General features: G+C 41.2%; 2 protein-coding genes across 3 annotated transcripts; one reads left to right on the top strand and one right to left on the bottom strand.

Moving 5' to 3' along the window:
* The first annotated feature begins 699 nt into the window (after nt 1-699).
* On the top strand, nt 700-8,901 carry LOC137294344 (dynein axonemal assembly factor 10-like). The gene is made up of 8 exons (XM_067825348.1): nt 700-1,068; nt 1,973-2,073; nt 3,121-3,251; nt 4,118-4,219; nt 5,252-5,367; nt 5,920-6,054; nt 6,854-6,951; nt 7,841-8,901. Exons 1-8 carry the CDS (start codon nt 895-897, stop codon nt 8,046-8,048), a joined length of 1,065 nt encoding a protein of 354 aa, XP_067681449.1. The 5' UTR covers nt 700-894; the 3' UTR covers nt 8,049-8,901.
* Nucleotides 8,902-8,996: 95 nt separating this feature from the next.
* On the bottom strand, nt 8,997-19,861 carry LOC137294343 (uncharacterized). Of its 2 annotated transcripts, XM_067825345.1 has the most exons (10): nt 19,697-19,861; nt 17,523-17,687; nt 16,943-17,074; nt 16,523-16,654; nt 14,957-15,202; nt 14,513-14,686; nt 12,434-12,592; nt 11,718-11,887; nt 11,022-11,257; nt 8,997-10,494 (listed from the first exon to the last, which is right to left on the bottom strand). In XM_067825345.1, the coding sequence occupies exons 2-10, from the start codon at nt 17,554-17,556 to the stop codon at nt 10,161-10,163; spliced, it is 1,617 nt and encodes a 538-aa protein (XP_067681446.1). In that variant the 5' UTR covers nt 17,557-17,687; nt 19,697-19,861; the 3' UTR covers nt 8,997-10,160. The 2 variants fall into 2 exon arrangements, with proteins under 2 accessions (XP_067681446.1, XP_067681448.1); XM_067825347.1 differs by lacking the exon at nt 17,523-17,687 and having other exon boundaries at nt 19,697-19,832.
* Between the last annotated feature and the right edge of the window lie 241 nt (nt 19,862-20,102).

Below are 20,102 nucleotides of genomic sequence, written 5' to 3'. Positions count from 1 at the left end.
ACAAGTCCGCTAAGGTACGATTTATTCGGAATCAATTTAAGATCAGATGCTTCTTGTACTTGTGGTTGTTCTTGTGAAAACTCATGGCGTTAACATTTCGAATGTCCTTTACATACAACGCAGCGTAAAGATTTGTTTGTAAATGTAAATACTGTCGTTAAACATCGCATACACATTAATTTAGATTTATTGTCGTTTGGTCATGTTTGGTTTTCTACATGAAAACGAATTATTATTTGAACATGTACATAGATATATTAAGCTAACTGAAAGATTTTTGTAGTTTATTCTTGTATATATCATTGCCACAGATCCCTGTTGTCAGTGTTTTCATATTGTTAATATGACATATGCAACTTCTGGGCGAGAGCGTTCCTAAGTTAGATAATTTATGCCCAGTCCATGTCATTTTCGAATAAAATATGTTTAAAACGAAACACATACACGCATCGCCTATGTATGGCCTCTCTCTGGAATTGCATTAAACTTCATTTATGTGTGAATTTGAAGCCGGTGGATAATCTAAATGAAAACATTAAGAATATTATTGATTATTATTCAAAATCACATTATAACAGAGGACTCTACATGTGTGTGGTGGATATATTACTGTTTAGAGTCTGTGGTGTGGATAAGTCTGATGTGTCCGGATACATAGTCGTGCAAGGAAAGACAATGAAGGCTCCCTGTGAGCTCCTTGTGCGGTTCACAAGCCCTCTAAAGGGGTCGCCCCACTGTTGGTCTGAGTTATTCACGTGATGTAGAGAGTAGCGGCCATTCTCGAATCATCTGCTAAGTCAAGTTTTGACATGTGAATGGGGATTATAAACCCAAACAGTTACTGATGTTTACCCACGTGTAGACCAGAAGTATCCAGACTCAACAGAAAGCGCCATGGACAAACCACAGATTATTGCTCATATTCAGAAGCCTTTGGACTACACACTTTTCGATGCCAAATGGATTCCTTGTTCTGCTAAGTTCGTGGTACTAGGGGGATTTGCAAGAGGAACGGGAGCAATACAGGTGTATGAAGTTTCCCATGGCGATGTCAGTCTGGTTCAGAAGGTAAGATCTAGTGTCACAACATCAGTTAGAACCAGGGAGCCTATATAGAGAGCCTATATGTTGTAGGTTATCCCTGGTTCGAACATGGCAAGCTTGCAGACTCTGAGTACACACGCGGTACGTATTGAGAGCAATATCTTGACATATATGCATGTTTGTAAATATGGATAATAGATATATGCTGCATTTTTCGCTCTAGATTGTGTTCATAGTTCATAATTTACTTAATTAACACAAGTTAACACAACTAGAATAATTTGCGCAAGTTCATTCGATCATTAAAGGCGGCTATGCTTGTTGTAAGAGGCGACTAATGGACGGGGTAGGACATGAAGCATCTTTCGGATGACTTTGACATTTTAAATGTAACATCCTCAAAGCACTGCTGTGCCATGGATAACTGAGCTAATTGCTTGTCAGTAGCAAACAAGAGATGCCCCTCTCCCTGACCTGACAGACTGATACAGGTCTTGTTATTACACTATTTACACTATTTTACAATGACTTTTCATTTCGGCCCTTTTTACTACAACCCTAAATTAGGAGGCAGCATCCAACAGGAGTTGTGAATATTCATCATGTGTTTTCTCTTCAATTTCAAATTATCCTAGGTCCTTTAGTGATTTATTCATCTGGTATACATTCCTTTCTCATAGTCAAATGTAAGTGTAGAATATGTCTGTTACCTTCACTTCAAGAAAATAGCAATGGAATGTGTAAACACAGACACATGCACATACACACACTCTCTATCTCCCTCTTGAACAGTAAGGATCCATGGTAACACTAACAAACACACATACTCACATGCACACACACACACACATACTCATCCTCTCTCTCCCAGAAGTAACCTTGATAAATGATTTATCATTTGCATCATGGATTTTGTCAATTTTCCCAGGTTGAAAAGTCTAAAACATTTAAATGTTCTACATTTGGAGCATCAACACTGCAGCAGCGTTACCTTGCAACAGGTGATTTTGATGGAAAGATGCAGATATGGTAAGTAATTGCTGCATGTATCTTATGATATTTGTACCATGTCACCATACATGGTAATTAGATAGGTGCTGACGAATGGTTATATCTATAACCATACTCATAATATAATGATAAACATGATGATTATGTGTATTCGGGGTCATTAAAACAGATACTTATTTCTCATGAAATGAGTTCAAGGATACAGTTGTTGAAGAGCCATCTGTATTGTTTTCATTTGTCCTCATTTTGAACATGCGTGTGAATTGTGGGATGTTTGTACAGCTGAACAAACTAACTCCCTAGAACAGTTACAGTTAGGTAGTAATCTTATGACATATGTACCATGTCACCATACAGCTTTCTATTTTGTGTGGTAAGCTCTGAAATATTAGCATGATTAGCACATATTATAAAAATATGATCAATGGGAAAGTTATGCAGAGCCATATATGGACTAGTAGCCTTAGAGACAGCAGTATGTCTTGGTTTCTGTGAGTGGTTACTTTTCAAACAATACTTATTGCAATATCCTTTCTGATAAACTGTATATTGGGTAAAGAGCATATGGAGTTTTTGTGATCCTCTCTTTGGTTGAAATCAAAATCTGCACAGAATGGTATTCACGACAAATGTTTCTTTCATTATTCAATGACAAAATGGCATACTGTTATACTATAAATTGTATAAAAAGGAAATGGAATCCCTGACAATGCAACTTCATTTTGAGATTGCTGTTATCAGAATCATGACATATGTTTAGGGACTTGATATTACCATGCACAATTTGTTTCACTCACTGTGTAACACGTAAGTTCCCAATTTATCGCAATATGTATTGCAATACGGGTACCTGAAACACAATGTATTGCGGTACAATTTACTTGCCGATAAACAGCCCTACTGTTGATTGAGTGATATGTGTAATTCTAGTCATTTTCATAATTATTGCCCCTGTTTCTTGGGGTCTTTTAATTATGATCCTATTCTGTTATAGTTAACTAAACACAATATCACCACACTATATTTGTTGTTTCAGTTTATGATTTTAGTTATCTAATGTTTCAGGAATCTTGATTCTATGGAACTACCGGTATATTCAGTGAAGGGGCATAAGGAGATCATCAATTGTATTGATGGCGTGGGAGGCCTGGGCATAGGAGAAGGTGCACCAGAGATTGTCACCGGCAGTCGAGATGGTATGCCAACATACAGTGGACATTGCTCTTATATTCTAATGGTGTTAATACTGTTAGATCATCTTTAGTTACAGGCAATATCTGGCATGTTTGGATGGTTCTCATGCATTTTTTTTCATTTTGTCATTTTATTAACAAATTTAGAACACCGATGAGCATGGGGACTTTGTTGTAAACAAATAAAAACACATTGTTGTGGTAAAGTTTGACTGGAACCGCAATTAATGGTGATATTGATACATAGAAAATCAATCATTAATGTTTGTAAACCCAAAGTCACTGTGTTCTGTAGTCTGATTGGTTGAAAGTATGATCAAATGGTATTACCTTCTTGGAAATTGCAAGAGTATTCGTTGCATGATTGTTTTGTTGCGTTGTCAGTAGCGGTCACATCATTCAAGACATATTGTCACGTAGTGGGAATGAGGTCACTAATGTGCAGTTCCAGGTGCTACCATGGGGACTGGCTGAAACAACTAGCTAATGACACTTCTCTGATGTACCTGTACTCAGTGTCAGTGAGTGCAGACAGTAAAACCCATATGGGCCTTTGGTGTACCTTTGTTTTTAGAATGTTGATAAACATCATGTGTTGGCCAGTTTCAGGGTGTTAATGAGTATTTGTGTGTTGTGAAGATTCAGAATGTTTTTTTTTCACGATTTAGAACGAGGAATAATGGGCCAGTGAATCTTGAACATATGGAACATCACGTTTTAGTGTTGAACTTTAGGGACCTGTGAACCTTGAACATCTTCTAGTGCTTGTGAACCTTGAGTATATAGTAGGACCTGTCAATATGTTATGGGATCTGCCACCTTTGTTCATCTTGTTGTAGTCTTTGTGAAACTTGTGTACTTTGTTTTAGGGTCTGTGAAAGTTTGGGATTCCCGTCAGAAGAATGACCCAGTGGCAACAATGGAGCCTGGGGAAGGAGAGACTAAGAGAGACTGTTGGAGTGTGGCGTTCGGTAAGTGGAGTTGTCTCCCTTGTACCATGCTGCTGTCACCTGTGACAGGCACAAATCAACATTCCAGTTATAACTGCAAATAATCACACTGAATCAGACAATCCAGTTTTCAAACATATATTTGTCAATCAATAAGATTTTCTTAATTATTGCAATTACCCCAATCTTTCTCATCTTTCTGTACTTGTCTTTTATCTTGTATAATGAATGTAAATAATATTATGTAAATACTACGGAGAAGGTGTTCTAAGTTGTAAAACGTGTACCCAATCCTTTCCTCATGAATAAAATATGTTTAAAACCAAATCCAGTGATCAACAGCATGAACATCGATCTCACTCAGTGGGGATACAATGATATGCATCAATCAAATCAGCGAGTCTGACCACCCCTATTGTACAGAGAAAGACTTGTTTCAAGCTTTATAAACCAGGATCTGATGTTTCATGGTTTTCAGTAAATCATATGACATTACCTCTCCATTGCTGCCTAAGGTATTTGGTAGTGGACCCAAGTATTCACTGGAATGACACAGATGTCATTTGCACATTTCTTAATTGTCAGGGGCGGTAGTGTAGTGTTTAGTGGTTAAGGCATTCGGTCGTCACGCCAAAGACATGGGTTCGATTCCCCACATGGGTGCAATGTGTGAGGCCTGTTTTCTGGTGTCCCCTGCCGTGATATTGCTGGAATATTGCTAAAAGCAGCGTAAAACTTAACTTCACTCACTCACTCACTCACTCACTCACTCACTCACTCACTCACTCACTCACTCACTCACTCACTCACTCACTCACTCACTCACTCACTCACTCACTCACTCACTCTTAATTGTCAGAATGAAGAAATGAGGCTTTGTTTCTTGTTGTGAATCATTGCAGGCACTGTAATGATGGGCAGATGTGACAGAACAACACATGCAGAACTTGCAAGAAGAAATCTCATTTTAATCATAAAACCCTGGCCACATTGATATGTTGCCATGCTTTTATGTGCATGCTGCTTTACGAATGCTGTGTTGTGTGTGTTTAGGTAACGCATACAACAACCAGGAGAGATGTGTGTGTGCTGGATATGACAATGGAGATGTCAAGCTGTTCGACCTGAGGACAATGACACTCAGATGGGAAACAAACATCAAAAATGGAGTGAGTGTTTAAGTGAGGAAAATTTTCTCTGTTGTTACAACACCAGAAGCCCTGCCAGCTGTGGTAACACATACAATATTGAAACACCATGAGCTCTTGACCATGAGGTGTTGTGAATCTACTTTCCCAGAGTCTTGTGAAGCTACCATCCAGTAGTGGGCCTGGTCAGTCATTCACGTTAACACTTTAACTGGTAACTAGGAATGCCAGGTGATGTTTGATTCATCTGCCTATTTTGCCAGCATGTGAAACTTGTATTGAAATACCGCCAATGTAGATATGAGATAAGTCAAAGTTGCAGATTTGACTAGAATTGATACGGGTATACGTGTGATAGGCAGTCAGCATGTTAATGCCTGTCACTGACACTTGATGCATGTACACCATAAGCATAATTACCAATAAATCATCAGGTTACTTATTTTGTGTATATTAGATTATATTGATGGTGTATTTATTATAAACCCTGTTTGCTTAAGAGTCATCTAGATTGATGTGCATACACAATGATGTTACCCTTATAAAGACTGTGCATGTGGTATGTGTGGTCAGGTTTGTGGTCTGGAGTTTGACCGGAAGGACATCAACATGAACAAGCTGGCAGCTACCACCCTGGAGGCCAAGTTCCATGTGTTTGATATGAGGACGCAGCATCCCAAGAAGGGCTTCACAGGTTTATCAGAGAAAGTAAGTACAGAGTGGTGTGTAAGAGGAAGTAAGTGCAGCATGTAGTGTCAGAGGAAGTAAGTGCAGGATGGAGTGTCAGAGGAAGTAAGTGCAGGATGGAGTGTCAGAGGAAGTAAATGCAGGATGGAGTGTCAGAGGAAGTAAGTGCAGCATGTAGTGTCAGAGGAAGTAAGTGCAGGATGGAGTGTCAGAGGAAGTAAGTGCAGGATGGAGTGTCAGAGGAAGTAAGTGCAGCATGTAGTGTCAGAGGAAGTAAGTGCAGGATGGAGTGTCAGAGGAAGTAAGTGCAGGATGGAGTGTCAGAGGAAGTAAGTGCAGGATGGAGTGTCAGAGGAAGTAAGTGCAGCATGTAGTGTCAGAGGAAGTAAGTGCAGCATGTAGTGTCAGAGGAAGTAAGTGCAGGATGGAGTGTTAGAGCAAGTTGGTGAGGACTGAGTGGTGTAGTGTCAGAGGTGTGGAGAGGAAGTACATACAGCATGGTGTGTGAGAGATAGTCCTGAGTTGTGTGTGAGAGGTAGTACAGGGTGGTGTGTGAGAGATAGTCCTGAGTTGTGTGTGAGAGGTAGTACAGGGTGGTGTGTGAGAGGTAGTCCAGAGTTGTGTGTGAGAGGTAGTACAGGGTGTTGTGTGAGAGATAGTCCAGAGTTGTTTGTGAGAGAGGTAGTACAGGGTGGTGTGTGAGAGGAAGTAGAGGTTGTTGTGTGAGAGGAAGTAGAGGACGTGTGGATATTTAGTATTACACACCATTTGGGGGTATGTTTCTCCCAACTACTGAATGTTGACATGTTTGTTGTTACAGGCACACAAGTCAACAGTCTGGCTAGCACGGCATCTGCCCCAGAACCGAGACATCTTCATGACAGGTGGAGGCAATGGCTCCCTGAACTTATGGAAATAGTGAGTAGACTATAGAACAGTATAATAAATGCCAATGTCGTGAGTGAGTGAGTGAGTAAGTATAATTTTATGCCACTTCTAGTAGCAATGTTCCAGCAATATCGTGTCTGGGGACATAAGAAAGGGGTTTTACACATTTTGCCCACATGAGGAATTGAACCCGAACAAACTCCTGAACCACAAAGTTACCCCACCATCTGCCACTGTCATGAGTAGACCATAGAACAGTATAGAGCATACCACTGTCATGAGTAGACCATAGAACAGTATTGTGCATAATACTGTCGTAAGTATACCATAGAACAGTATAGTGCGTAATACTGTCATGAGTAGACCATAGAACAGTGTAGTGCATAATACTGTCATGAATAGACCATAGAACAGTATAGTGCATAATACTGTCATGAGTAGACCATAGAACAGTGTAGTGTGTAATACTGTCATGAGTAGACCATAGAACAGTGTAGTGCGTAATACTGTCATGAGTAGACCATAGAACAGTGTAGTGCATAATACTGTCATGAGTAGACCATAGAATAGTATAGTGTGTAATACTGTCATGAGTAGACCATAGAATATTGTTGTCATTTTAGTATATGAAGAAGTATTTTATTTGTATTTACAATGTCAAACTGTATCTCTAAATTGTTTATGAATCCCTTGTGCTTGTTACACCTGAATGGTAATAGACTGCACACTGCAAACTGAAATTAAAATTAAAATTGATGTTGTCGTTACCATTTGTTTGACAGAGATCATCGTCATTATACTCGACATAACATGTGTAACACTGTGGTTGTGCCAGTCAGTGTCATGTGTAAGGTTTGGGCACCTAGTGTCTTCTGTCCATTAAGGCTTCATGTCAAATCCCTGCTGTTGTTGTCTCTAGCTCCTACCCTGACAAGCGTGTAGTAGAAGACAGTGATGGTGTCGCCACGGGTGTAGTTGGCTCTGTCAACTTGTTGCAGAACGTCACAATGTCCACTCAGCCAATCAGCAGCTTTGACTGGAGCCCAGACAAGGCAGGACTTTGTGTTTGTACGTCATTTGACCAGAATCTCAGAGTGTTGATTGTTACCAAGCTCAACAGAGTGTAACAGTGGCATGAAGTGCCTGTTCATCCTGTCAAGAGACATTTCACAGAATGGTGCATGCAATTAAATCACACAACATACAGTGTATTTAGTCTCATTAAAAGCACATCCTGAACTTTAATACACTACCTCCCATCATCAAGATATAAATGGACTTCCCCTGAGGTCATGTCAAGTGAACACTGGTTAAACACTGATTGCCAGTCTAAGGGAAGGATCTAGAAGCAATCAGCTTTGTAAAACTTCATTGTTATTGTTATCTCATTTAATTGTCACCTTTACTAGGAAATTTTGAGAAAAATAAAAAAAGCAGTGTCACAGATTAGAAATACACTGTCGATAGTACACTCTTCGTTTACTTGTACTGAGAACAAAAAAGTCTGATAGATTGTGTTCACCTGACATTCATCCTCTGGAGTTTGTTCACTCCACACAGACAGGTGTTATATGAGTAAACGATTTCATTTAACCGAGCTGATAGTGTATTCCATGTGGTCACACAGGTGTCATTTGAGTGTAAATGTTTAGCACCTACCCGCCTACCCATTCATCATCAACAATCGGGCCAGTCTTATATGTATCCTTTGGGGACTGTTGATAAACTTGATCAATTTCTTGTGTAAATATTTCATAGAATGGTAACAGCATTATTTAAAGGTGTGAATTTTCCATTTAGTAATTTGCATATTTTCACACATTTTGTTTTTGATATGTATGTACTTTGTTCACATTCCAATGACATTGATGAAGGAAATTCCCCTATAGATGTTTGTCCGTCCAGCAAGATCACAGACTTGTGATCCTTATGAGTTATCTTGTTCTACATCCAAAGTAATCATAAATCATGCATCCAGTTGGTTTTTTTGTCATTTTTTAATCTAGAAGACGGAATAGCAATCAATTCAGTTTAAGACATTGGATGACCAACTGGTGTCAAGACAGAACACAAGGTGATAATGAATAATTATTTTATTACTTGATGACATTCATAATATGAAAACTAAAAAATACCATTGCAACAAGTAGAAGCAGTTACATATATTAGTGAAACATTTTTGTGCCCATCGTCTTGACCATGTCAATAACATCAAATTTATGGACGTAACCTATCTGACATTGAAAGTAAGTGTTATTGCACAAGTTGGAAGCAGTTATGGTTGTTATGGTCACTCCAGTTCATCATTACACTCAGCAGTGTTCATTACATCCTTCCATTTCATGAACACATTTCTAATACATTAACAGTTGAAATGTGGAAAATGTTCACTAGGCAACAGCAAGAATGGAAACCACCTCACAATACATATTCAGCAGTAATAAGCAGATGCCACCAAGCAGAGTTCATAGTGCTTCAGTTGAGAAACCAACAGGAATATCATCTTTTATAACTCTAAGTATTAAAAACCTCACTTTCTTACTCATGCATTGTACCTGATACTGGAAGTTGCACTGCAATAAGAATTTTCTCAGCACTGTACCATACTAACAGTATCCAGTAAATGTAAGTTAGTGTCTACTACAGATGGGTCAGTATGTTACATACATTCATTCACTCTCACAATATGTTTTCAAAGATGAGAATGTATATTTTGAATTTTTGAAAATCTTTGGAGAATTTCTTTATCAAAGGGAGTTCAGCCAGGCCACCTGTAAACATCTGACATCATGAGCATATTCATATGTAATTATTGATGGATTGTCAGTGTGTGAAGGCAGCCAGTTTCAGAGATACAGTATGCATGGATGAAGTAATGTATCTGAGTGTGCCAGATCTCCATGGCACACAGACACTCATGGTAAATATATCACAGACTTGAGATCAACATTTCAGCTCTGTACTCACAGATTATCACATAGTTAATACTGAATAGTCACATCATTAGGTCAGTCACTTTGTCAGACCACATCACCAGGTCAGTCACTTTGTCAGACCACATCGGTAGATCAGTCGCCTTGTCAGACCACATCACCAGGTCAGTCACTTTGTCAGGAAACATCACCAGGTCAGGCACAGAATACACCCAATTACAGGGACTAGCGTCTGGATTGTCTCCAAAATGACTTGAGAGTGTGTGACTGTTACCCGTATTGCTCCATGCTCTCCCAGACCTGGTCCTACAGAGATGTATGTGTGCTGTGCATGATGATGATCCGTCCCGTCAGGGTCAGCATCAGAGACAGGATGAGGAGGCCATGGCTGCTGGGGCTGATGTTCTGGACACTGGACACTGCTGATGTGCGCTCACATAACTGCAGCCCACGTCTCACCTGCCCGTTACAGCAGGTGTCCTCCTGGCTGAAGTAGGGCACATGTCCGCAGCAGGCATCCCCATCATACGACTTGTATGTCTGGTTTGCACAACATATCTGATGAGGGACATTCTCCTGGGTACAGATTAGGCAGGGATTGTGTCCGCTGTAGAGCTTATAGGCCTGGGTCCGGCAGCATCTGGAGACATCACCATCATCAGTCAGTAAAGTTGCTTATCATTACAGCAAGTGCTATGTTAGTTCTTTTTATGAACATGAGTGGTTTTATGTCTGTTGGGAGAGTACTTCAGTCATATAAAAGTGCATTTTATAGACAATTACTTCTTTCAAAGCCTACAAGCATGATTGCCAGGGATTTGAACCCACGGTCTGCAGGGGCTGACCTCACTATTGGAAGCTGCCCTTTTCTGCTAATTGTGATCACCCCTGCAGAAAGTGTAAGACTGTCATCTGTGTGAAGGCAACAGACTATGAATGGGCAGACACATTCTACTCAACAGTATACTGATTCATGGTGTGCATGGTGAGATGTCACAAGGTGTTACAAATGACCAGCTACTGAATGAATAGTGCAGGCTGTTCACATGGGTTCACATAGCCCTCTGGAACATATGCTGCATGATGGATGATGAAAATGCATCTTGATGCTCAGTCTGAATTGTGTAGAAGTACAGTATCTTCTATGGAATGGCAAAGATCTCTTACTCTGCCTCATGGGATGAGACATTGTGGACGTGACCCTGGCAGCACATCTGGCTGGCCTCACTGTAGACCGTCTGCTTCTGACCCCAGCGACAACAGCCAAGAGTGTCTCCTGGAGGGAAGTGATGGACTTCACCGCCACAACACACAGCTTCATCAGGGAGATAGTGAGCACCTTCACACGTGTCATCCAAATGACTGATCCTGGTCTCAATTTCTCCAGTATAGGGGTTGCATGACTGTAACATATAAAGACTGTTAGTAGAGCTATTACTGTACACAGAGGATGACCATTTCTAAGAAAGCTCCTATATCTGTTTAAGAATATTTTAATATCAATGAAGGGAGGGGAGGAGGTGCTCTTCCATGTTGTGGAGTTGTGTTTTACCAGGCATAGCTAGATTGCAAAGCCATATGGATTCTGATGGGCAACAGCCCTGTTGAACACAAAGCCATATGGATTCTGATGGGCAACAGCCATATTGAACACAAAGCCATATGGATTCTGATGGGCAACAGCCATATTGAACACAAAGCCATACTGATACTCATGGATTCTCTACTGAACACAAAGCCACATAGGTGAGATTCAGTTCTAATGAACATAAGGTTCAATGCATTCCAGGGGATGACAGTCCAACGCTTGCCATCAAGAAAACAATGTAGGGTGTCTGGTGGTACTTGCAAGACACCATGTACCATTAGCGTGCTGTTGTATGTCCTGATGGTGGAGTCTTTCCTGCAGCAACTGTCATCTTGTGTTGATTGTTTGTTGACTGGTGTTGTTCCAAAACAGCACAGCTGGTGACTGGCAACTGGAAAACCACCACAGCAGACCTGACCCTTCTTTAGTGGTTGACTGGGACTGCCTGCAGCAGAGAGGACACATGATACTGCATTTTCCACTCCATTCAATGATGTTACGAAAAACATGCTGTAGGATAAAGTGTCAAGTATGCCATATATTGTTAAAAACCCTTTCATCTGATTTCTAGCTGGTTACTGACCGACAACACTACCTCCAGCTGTAACTTGTAAAGGTGGCTTTTCCTGTCCTTTAGCAACAATGTTGGTTTTAGTAATGGGAAAAGATCATTCAGTGTTGAACAACAGACGCTCTTGGCTGACACGAGTCTGTTTCACTGTCCCTGAACGACATTATTTTTACCTAATGCCTAGAATTCCCTCCCTGCCTCTCTCCCTGCAATGCTAAATGAAGCAAGTCTATTATTATTATTATCAAAATCATACATATTCAGGGACTAAGCATTAGTCTCAGCTGACACCAGCTTACACCATGTTTCTTCCTTAATCTGATTGCTGGGAAAATTACAATATATTCCATGCACATCTGTGCTGGCCTTTGGTATGATGGCCAGATTGTGTGTTACCGACGGCTCAATGAAGCTACATACCTGAGCAGCAGTAGTGAGTCACTGTGTTGAAGGGTGTGTTGCCACAGCAGCTGTGTGTGGAGGGGTTATATGTCTGATTTCCACAGCACTTGTCCTGGGGGGAGGTCTTGGCCACTGCTTGCCCCATGCAGCATAACTGACGCCCAGTGTCTACAAAACCTGGGATAACACATGGATCCATATACTGGAGATGTCAAGTGTGACCATGTGACCATACTGGTTATATCAACTGTCACAAGACCATACTTGAGATGTCATCTCTCATGTGACCATACTAGATATATCAACTGCCATGTGACCATACTGGAGATGTCAACTGTTATGTGACCATACAGATGTCAAATGTCATGTGACCATAGTGGAGATGTCAAGTGTGACCATGTGACCTTAGTGGAGATGTCAACTGTCATGTGACCATACTGGAGATGTCAACTTATCACGTGATCATACATGAGATGTCAGCTGCCATGTGGCCATACTGGAGATGTCAACTGTCATGTGACCATAGTGGAAATGTCAACTGTCATGTGACTATAGTGGATGTGTCAACTGTCACGTGACCATACATGAGATGTCAGCTGCCCTGTGGCCATACTGGAGGTGTCAACTGTCATATGATCATAATATCAACCATCACATGCCACATCACAGTTGAGATATTACCTGCCAGGTGATGATGACTGAGATGTTAACTGCTATCTGACAGTACTACAGTGTTCCCAGAAATTATTGAGAAAATCTTTGTTTTTTTTCTAATGATGCTAAGATTGGAAAAAGGGCTTTCACTGTGCACTAAGCATACTAAATAAGGGAGACAACTCTTGAAGGCTTAGAAGGCAGCTCATTACGTCAAGAGTTATCTCCCTTGTCTGAGCAGACGGCTTCCTGTTTTGACATGGCAGAATTTACAGCAAGAGAGAAAAGAAAGCTCATTCTAGATGATTTTGAAAGGGGTGAGGCTGATGCTAAAGTGTTAGCTTGTAGACATGGTATTCCTCTGTCTACAGTATACAGAACTTTGAAGAATATTCATACAGGAACCGGGATAGAGCACAAAGCAGGGGCAGGTCGGTCTAGGAAATTCAGTGTTGTGGATCGCCGAAGACTTGGGCAGATTGTGAGTAGGGGCAAATTGAAAAGTGTTGAGAACATCAGAAATGAAATGATTAGCAGAGGAAGTCCTCAGGTATGCAATGAAACAGTTAGGCAGGAATTACAGAGACTTAATTGGGTGAAAAAACGTGGAATTCCCTTGCCGTTGATGAAAGATGCACAAAAGGAAAAACGTATAAACTGGTGTCGGGCTCATGAAAATCAAGATTGGGATGATGTTTTCTTTTCGGATGAAAGTTCTGTTTGGCTTTTCCCTAACTGTGTGAAAATTTGGACCAAATATACTGTCAAACTTACCTACCAGCGACCAAAACATAGCCCGAAGTTTCACATGTGGGGTGGCATATCGGCTCGCGGAGTGACGCCATTGTGTGTTTTCACGGGAAACTTGACAAAAGAAAGATACGTTGACATTCTAAATGGTCACCTTCTTCCGACAGCACAAACATTGTATGAAGATGATTGGATTTTCCAGCATGATAATGACCCAAAACACACTGCGCGCTACACAAAACAGTGGTTGTCGGGCGAAAATGTTCAAGTTTTAGACTGGCCCAGTTACAGCCCAGACCTAAACCCAATTGAGAATGTGGGGGGGGAGTCATGAAGGACAGAATAAACCAAAAGGGACTGAGAAATATTGAAGATATGAAGGGCGAGGTGGTCCAATATTGGGATACCCTGTCACACGATTACCTACAAACTTTGATAGGTAGTGTGCCTAGGCGTATTCAGGCATGCATTGCTGAGCGAGGAGGTCTAACAAAGTACTAAAACAAGACTGAGACTGTAAAAGGATGATGTTTTAACATGTTTATGTAAGTAAAACGCCAGAAGTTAATAAACGTAATGAGTTACATGACGCAACATGATTCTCAATAATTTCTGGGAATACTATATATACTGAGATTAGTCTCAGGGGTAAGGTCTCCTGTGCTCTGACAGCTGACACAGCAGTATACACACCTTGCCCACAGCATGCTTGCCGCTGGTCCCTGTCCACCACGGTGCCAACTAGACTTGTGCCGGGACAGCACTGCTGTTTTGTTGCGTTGTAGACTGTCTGGCCACAGCACTGTACATTAGGGTTTAACTCGCCGATGTTGAGTGGGTTGAGGTGAGGAACATCATGCACCTTGTCTGATGTACGTGGATAAATGTATTTAATATGGATATATCTTTAACTGACTCAAAGTGTATTATCTTGTAAATTCAACACAGAAAGATTTATTCCTGTACAGTTTACGCTACATTCGAGAACAGGAAAACGATGGAAAACATATTTTCTTAGTTACTAGCGATAATAGTTTCGAAACAAATTTTTACTCCTGTATTTGAAGAAACAACGTGAATAATGTCAAGTTCCTTTTTCGTTATTTCCTCTGATGAACCTTAGAAACGGGCACTTACCATGACAACACTTGTGAGTGCGGAGATTGATGATTTGTGTACCACACACTTGTCGCATTATATACACAGGGACTTCCTTGCCTTTCAGCCGGTTGCACTCTTGAACCCTCACGTCTATCACCTTGATACCACAGCAGCTGAAGTGTGGACCATGCGCGTGTTTGGTCACCTGGTCTGGGTTGTCCTCGTCATAGCAGCACAGGGTGTCATGTCTGTTGACCAGCTGACCCCCACAGCACTGTATGTCTGGAGAAGAAAATACTCACCTCATCACACTGGCCAATGACATTATGAAAGTGCCTTCTCACTCTTACATATTACACCCTGCTGGTTTACATATCATCACACTGTCTTACATGTCATCACACTGGCTTACACATCATTGCACTGGCTTACACATCATCGCACTGTCTTACACATCATCGAACTGTTTTACATATCATCGCACTGGCTTACACATCATCGAACTGGCTTACACATCATCGCACTGGCTTAGACATCATCACACAGGCTTACACATCGCACTGGCTTACACATCATCGCACTGGCTTACACATCATCACAATGGCTTACACATCATCGAACTGGCTTACATATCATCGCACTGGCTTACACATCATCGCACTGGCTTACACATCATCGAACTGGCTTACACATCATCACACAGGCTTACACATCGCACTGGCTTACACATCATCGCACTGGCTTACACATCATCACACTGGCTTACATATCATCGCACTGGCTTACACATCATCGCACTGGCTTACACATCATCACACTGGCTTACATATCATCGCACTGGCTTACATATCATCGCACTGGCTTACACATCATCACACTGGCTTACATATCATCGCACTGGCTTACACATCATCGCACTGGCTTACACATCATAGCACTGGCTTACATATCATCACTGCACTGCTTTGGTATAGTATGGTCTATAGAGGGTCAGTACCCTAACCGGGTGCAGGGAGTAGAGTGGTTGATGAAATGATAAAAAAGAACTGTCTAGACAGAAAGACTTGCTACAATCATTCTTCTGTCAAAAGCGACTTATTTCATTTTATGAACATGGACAGGTTTCATTTTTTTCCTTACAATGCATTTATGTCACATTTATGTTAATCAATTATATCAGGCGGTGGGGTAGTCTTATGTTAAAGTGTTCGCTACACCACAAGGGTACACTTTGTGAAACTTATACTTCTGGAACATTGTCAAAAATGGCGTAAAAATAAACGCAACAAAATTCACTCACTCACTCCACAAATCACGAAAACAATTATCAAAGTATGAATTAAAACACAGTACAGTAGATAGGAAAACTAGTACATCTCAGTGTCAAGTGTGTTTATAGTGTCCACTATTTCCTATCACCTTAAGGGCGGTGAGGTAGCCTAGTGGTTAAAGCGTTCGCGCTTCCCGTGTAAGACCCAGGTTCGATTCCTTACATGGGTACAGTGTGTGCCCCCCGCCGTAGTATTGCAGAAATACTGTCAAATGCAACGTAAAACTAAACTCACTCTCTCACTCCTATCGCCACAGCTAGCAAATACGTACCCTCATTGAGAACAACCGCTTTGTTGTTACAGCAGGTGCGCTCGACGCGTTGGCCAGACACCTCGATATACCTCGGCATTACCATGCCCTCACAACAGATGCTGTGCAGTGGGTAGTAGACGTGATTTGAGACTGGAACAGCGAGAAAGTCAGTCCTGGGGTGAAGTCCTTCTTTGCCGAGGTATTGAACTTGTTTGCCATTTTACTAGATAGACCGCTACGTATCTTTTCACTCATTAATGGTAATTTTAATCAGTTCTCATTCAGCCTCACTTCACATCTGCGGTCTTAACATTGAGTTTGTACAGCTTTTCTTTAACATGAATCATCAATACAGTAAACAAACACCCAAACCAGTTCACGGCATGGAGGAAATACTAGATATTTGTGAAGGAATACAAGAGCGTTGCAAACTCTTACCTGAACCATAACAGCACGCCCTGCCTTTAATAGGTTCCGGGGTGCCGCGACAACACATCTTACCAGGTGGAGCCATGGTCCATGTGCCATTGATGTAGCATTCCGGGATGCCCTTCCCAGCAACACCAGGTGCTGAAACACATTGATGTCGTCATATAGATGCTGCAGTAGCGATGGCGTTTGGTCAGAGTAACTTAAAATAGTCGCATCTTCGCACTCTAGTTTGAACTTCACTTGCTGAAACAGTCCTAAGGTTCAAAGCTTTTAAGGAAGGCACACACCTCCAAGTTGGCAGAAGGTGTCGTTGCATGTAGGTCCTACAGATGCCTACAGCCCGGTACGTTTCTGTAGAGAGGAACGTATGCCATTACGATTCCATTCCTCACAGATATATTTTTGATCGAAACTGGCATACTGTTGTATTAAATCTTAAATTATTTCGCGGTGCACAGTGTCACTCTCAAGCCGTAACATAATCGGTTTCCTTGGTTACGGAATATGGACCTGTCCGCCGTGTAGGATAGTGGGTATTCTGTATTTTGACTTTGTTTAGGGTACTTTTCTGTATGCTGGAACGTACCTGAGGTACACATCTTCTTTCCGCTGTCGACCATGTGGTCTTGAGCTGGCTGACGTGAGTTTGTGCCCTGGCGACACGCTCATGTTATCGTCCACGGTGTAGGGTCACGACGGCAGGCCCAAACTCACTTCATTCCCTCGCCCGAAGAATTATTCCCGATAGAGTCTTTGAATGACATTTAAAAGTGATGTTCATAAAGGCAAGATCTTTATGGATGTCAACTTCTTTATTGTGATGGGTAAGACTATACACGCCTGATGTGGGAGTAAGACTATACACGTCTGATGTGGGAGTAAGAATATACTCTGAAACGTCATGTCCATGACAATAACGAAGTTGACAGCCTTCTTGCCTTTAGTATTCCTGAAGTTTACAACATAACTCCCTGATCAACAGTGTTTTCAGCAACAACAATAATAACGACGAGTTTGTTATTCATCGTCATGGAATTCAATTGTTGATTCATCAAATATTAACCCACAACATGTCACCCGAGCAGGTGGGCTCGCCATACTTGAGTCACTATGGGTACCTGTACGTACCAAAAGACGTTAAAATATGGTAGATCACGTTAGATCGATGCTTATAATGTCAGCCACTGGATTGTTGGGTCCAAACATTGTACAGTCCGCCCTAATATATTTCGTCGTCAAACACCTAACACAATGTTCCAATTCTATGCCCAAGGGAGTAGGTAAAAGGGGTTGTTTGCGTAGACTGTGTCATGCAAGTAGAGATCACGAACACCGAGTAGACTTCTGTAGTAAACAAATGTGTGTTGCGTCATTGAGGAGAAGTCATTTTGATTCCTGGAAAAGACTCTGTCTTCAGCCACCCATGCTTGTCAGAGATGACTAACAGGATCGGGTAGTTGACACATGATACATATGCGTACATCAATGACGTTGATCTCTGGATTGTCTAGTCCAGACTCGATGATTTTCAAACCGACCCCATATATCTGGAATACTGCCTAGTGCGGCATTAAACAGCAACATATGACCTTGACAGGATATTGTTTATATGACACATTCCGTACTCGCACATGTGCGTTTACTATGTGATAATGCGATAATTGATCATGTGATATACGTGTTATGATGGGTGAGTAATCATTGGTGTTGTTTCCATAGACTTACATGTTGATTAACCGTTGCAAGAATAATTTTCATAACTTGAGTAGAAGTCATTTTAGTTTGATATTTTGCAAACATTTTGGAAGTCATTTTCAGCTACGAGTACATAAATGTCTTTCACATCTGATTAAGCACCATATATAAGTACAACTTTTAATCTGATCCATAGACACTCACGTTAAACCTGATTGGTATGTCTACTATATGTTGTTTAAATAGTTGCAGTTTACTTAAAAACTACTGGAAATTTGAATGGAAATTATGTGTATGTATCTGGGAAGATTTCCCTGAGTATTGAATGCAATTCGACCGAAACTTAATATATGAAAATTATTCCTGCAACAGTTAATGAATATGCAAGTATATAGGAATTAATTTGGAACTTGGAACACGATCCGGCGACGGTGGCATTCCAACAGACATTAGACAAAGGTACATAAAATGCTACCCGCCCTTCCACCCGGCATGAAAGGGAGGGACAGGCTGTGTCTTAGTTATCTATCTTTGCGGCGTGATATCCATGCGTGTTATAAAAGGCGGCTAGCGGGAATGGGTAGTCACCTTCGTTGACTTGGTGTACGCATGTCATCGTACCCCGGTGGCGTAAATCGATGCTCATGCTGTTGATCACTGGGTTGTCTGGTCCAGACTCGATTATTTACAATATTTATTTATTCACTGGAATATTGCAGTGAAGTGCGCCGTAAAACTATATTGAATCATTCGCTGTAACTAATTCGGCGACAAGTCCGGAGGTCAACGATCTGCTCCATGATCTGATGGACAATGCATCACCAAATCATTTACAATCTCCTTGCTATTAATAATTGGATTAAGTACATACATCATATGTTTTTCACATATCAGTCCTGCTAATGCAGATCGGAAGGTGGATCCGAACTGTTGAAAACTATTCCTGAGTACGTACTGGCATTAATCAATTCGGACTGCCTAGGGCACAGACGTCTCCCCTAGAAGTTAGTTTACACTGAAGCCATTGAAAGGGAAACTGACAGTCATCTTTAAATGCTTACTTACCCAAAGTGTACATCAGCGTTAACACCAATACTATACAGACAGCATAGCTAAAACTATGCTTTAGAGCAAGCATGGCTTTATCAGCATAAATCGTCGTGTAACTGTTCACGACTTACAAAGTGACTTTGTGTCAGTTACCACATCACCGGGAAACCCACCTCGTCTGAAATAGCCTTGACATAATATTTCCTGTCGAAATCCCGATTATTTTCCTTGCCTAGAATTGTTTACTCACAAAGTAAGTAATAAGCGACGACACCAGGGAACAGTGGCGAGGTGACATGATGGGTGCATGCGTCATTTATCTATCAGTATAACTGACGATGACGGAACCCTTGTATTAGCTGGAGCAGATCCTACCCACAATCGTCACACCACACCACGGGTCAACTATCACAGCCGGCCA

The sequence above is a fragment of the Haliotis asinina genome, chromosome 8 (assembly GCF_037392515.1).
Source record: "Haliotis asinina isolate JCU_RB_2024 chromosome 8, JCU_Hal_asi_v2, whole genome shotgun sequence".
Lineage (NCBI taxonomy): Eukaryota > Metazoa > Mollusca > Gastropoda > Lepetellida > Haliotidae > Haliotis > Haliotis asinina.
Note: the sequence above shows the minus strand (reverse complement) of the source record. Positions and strands in the feature narration are given on the sequence as shown.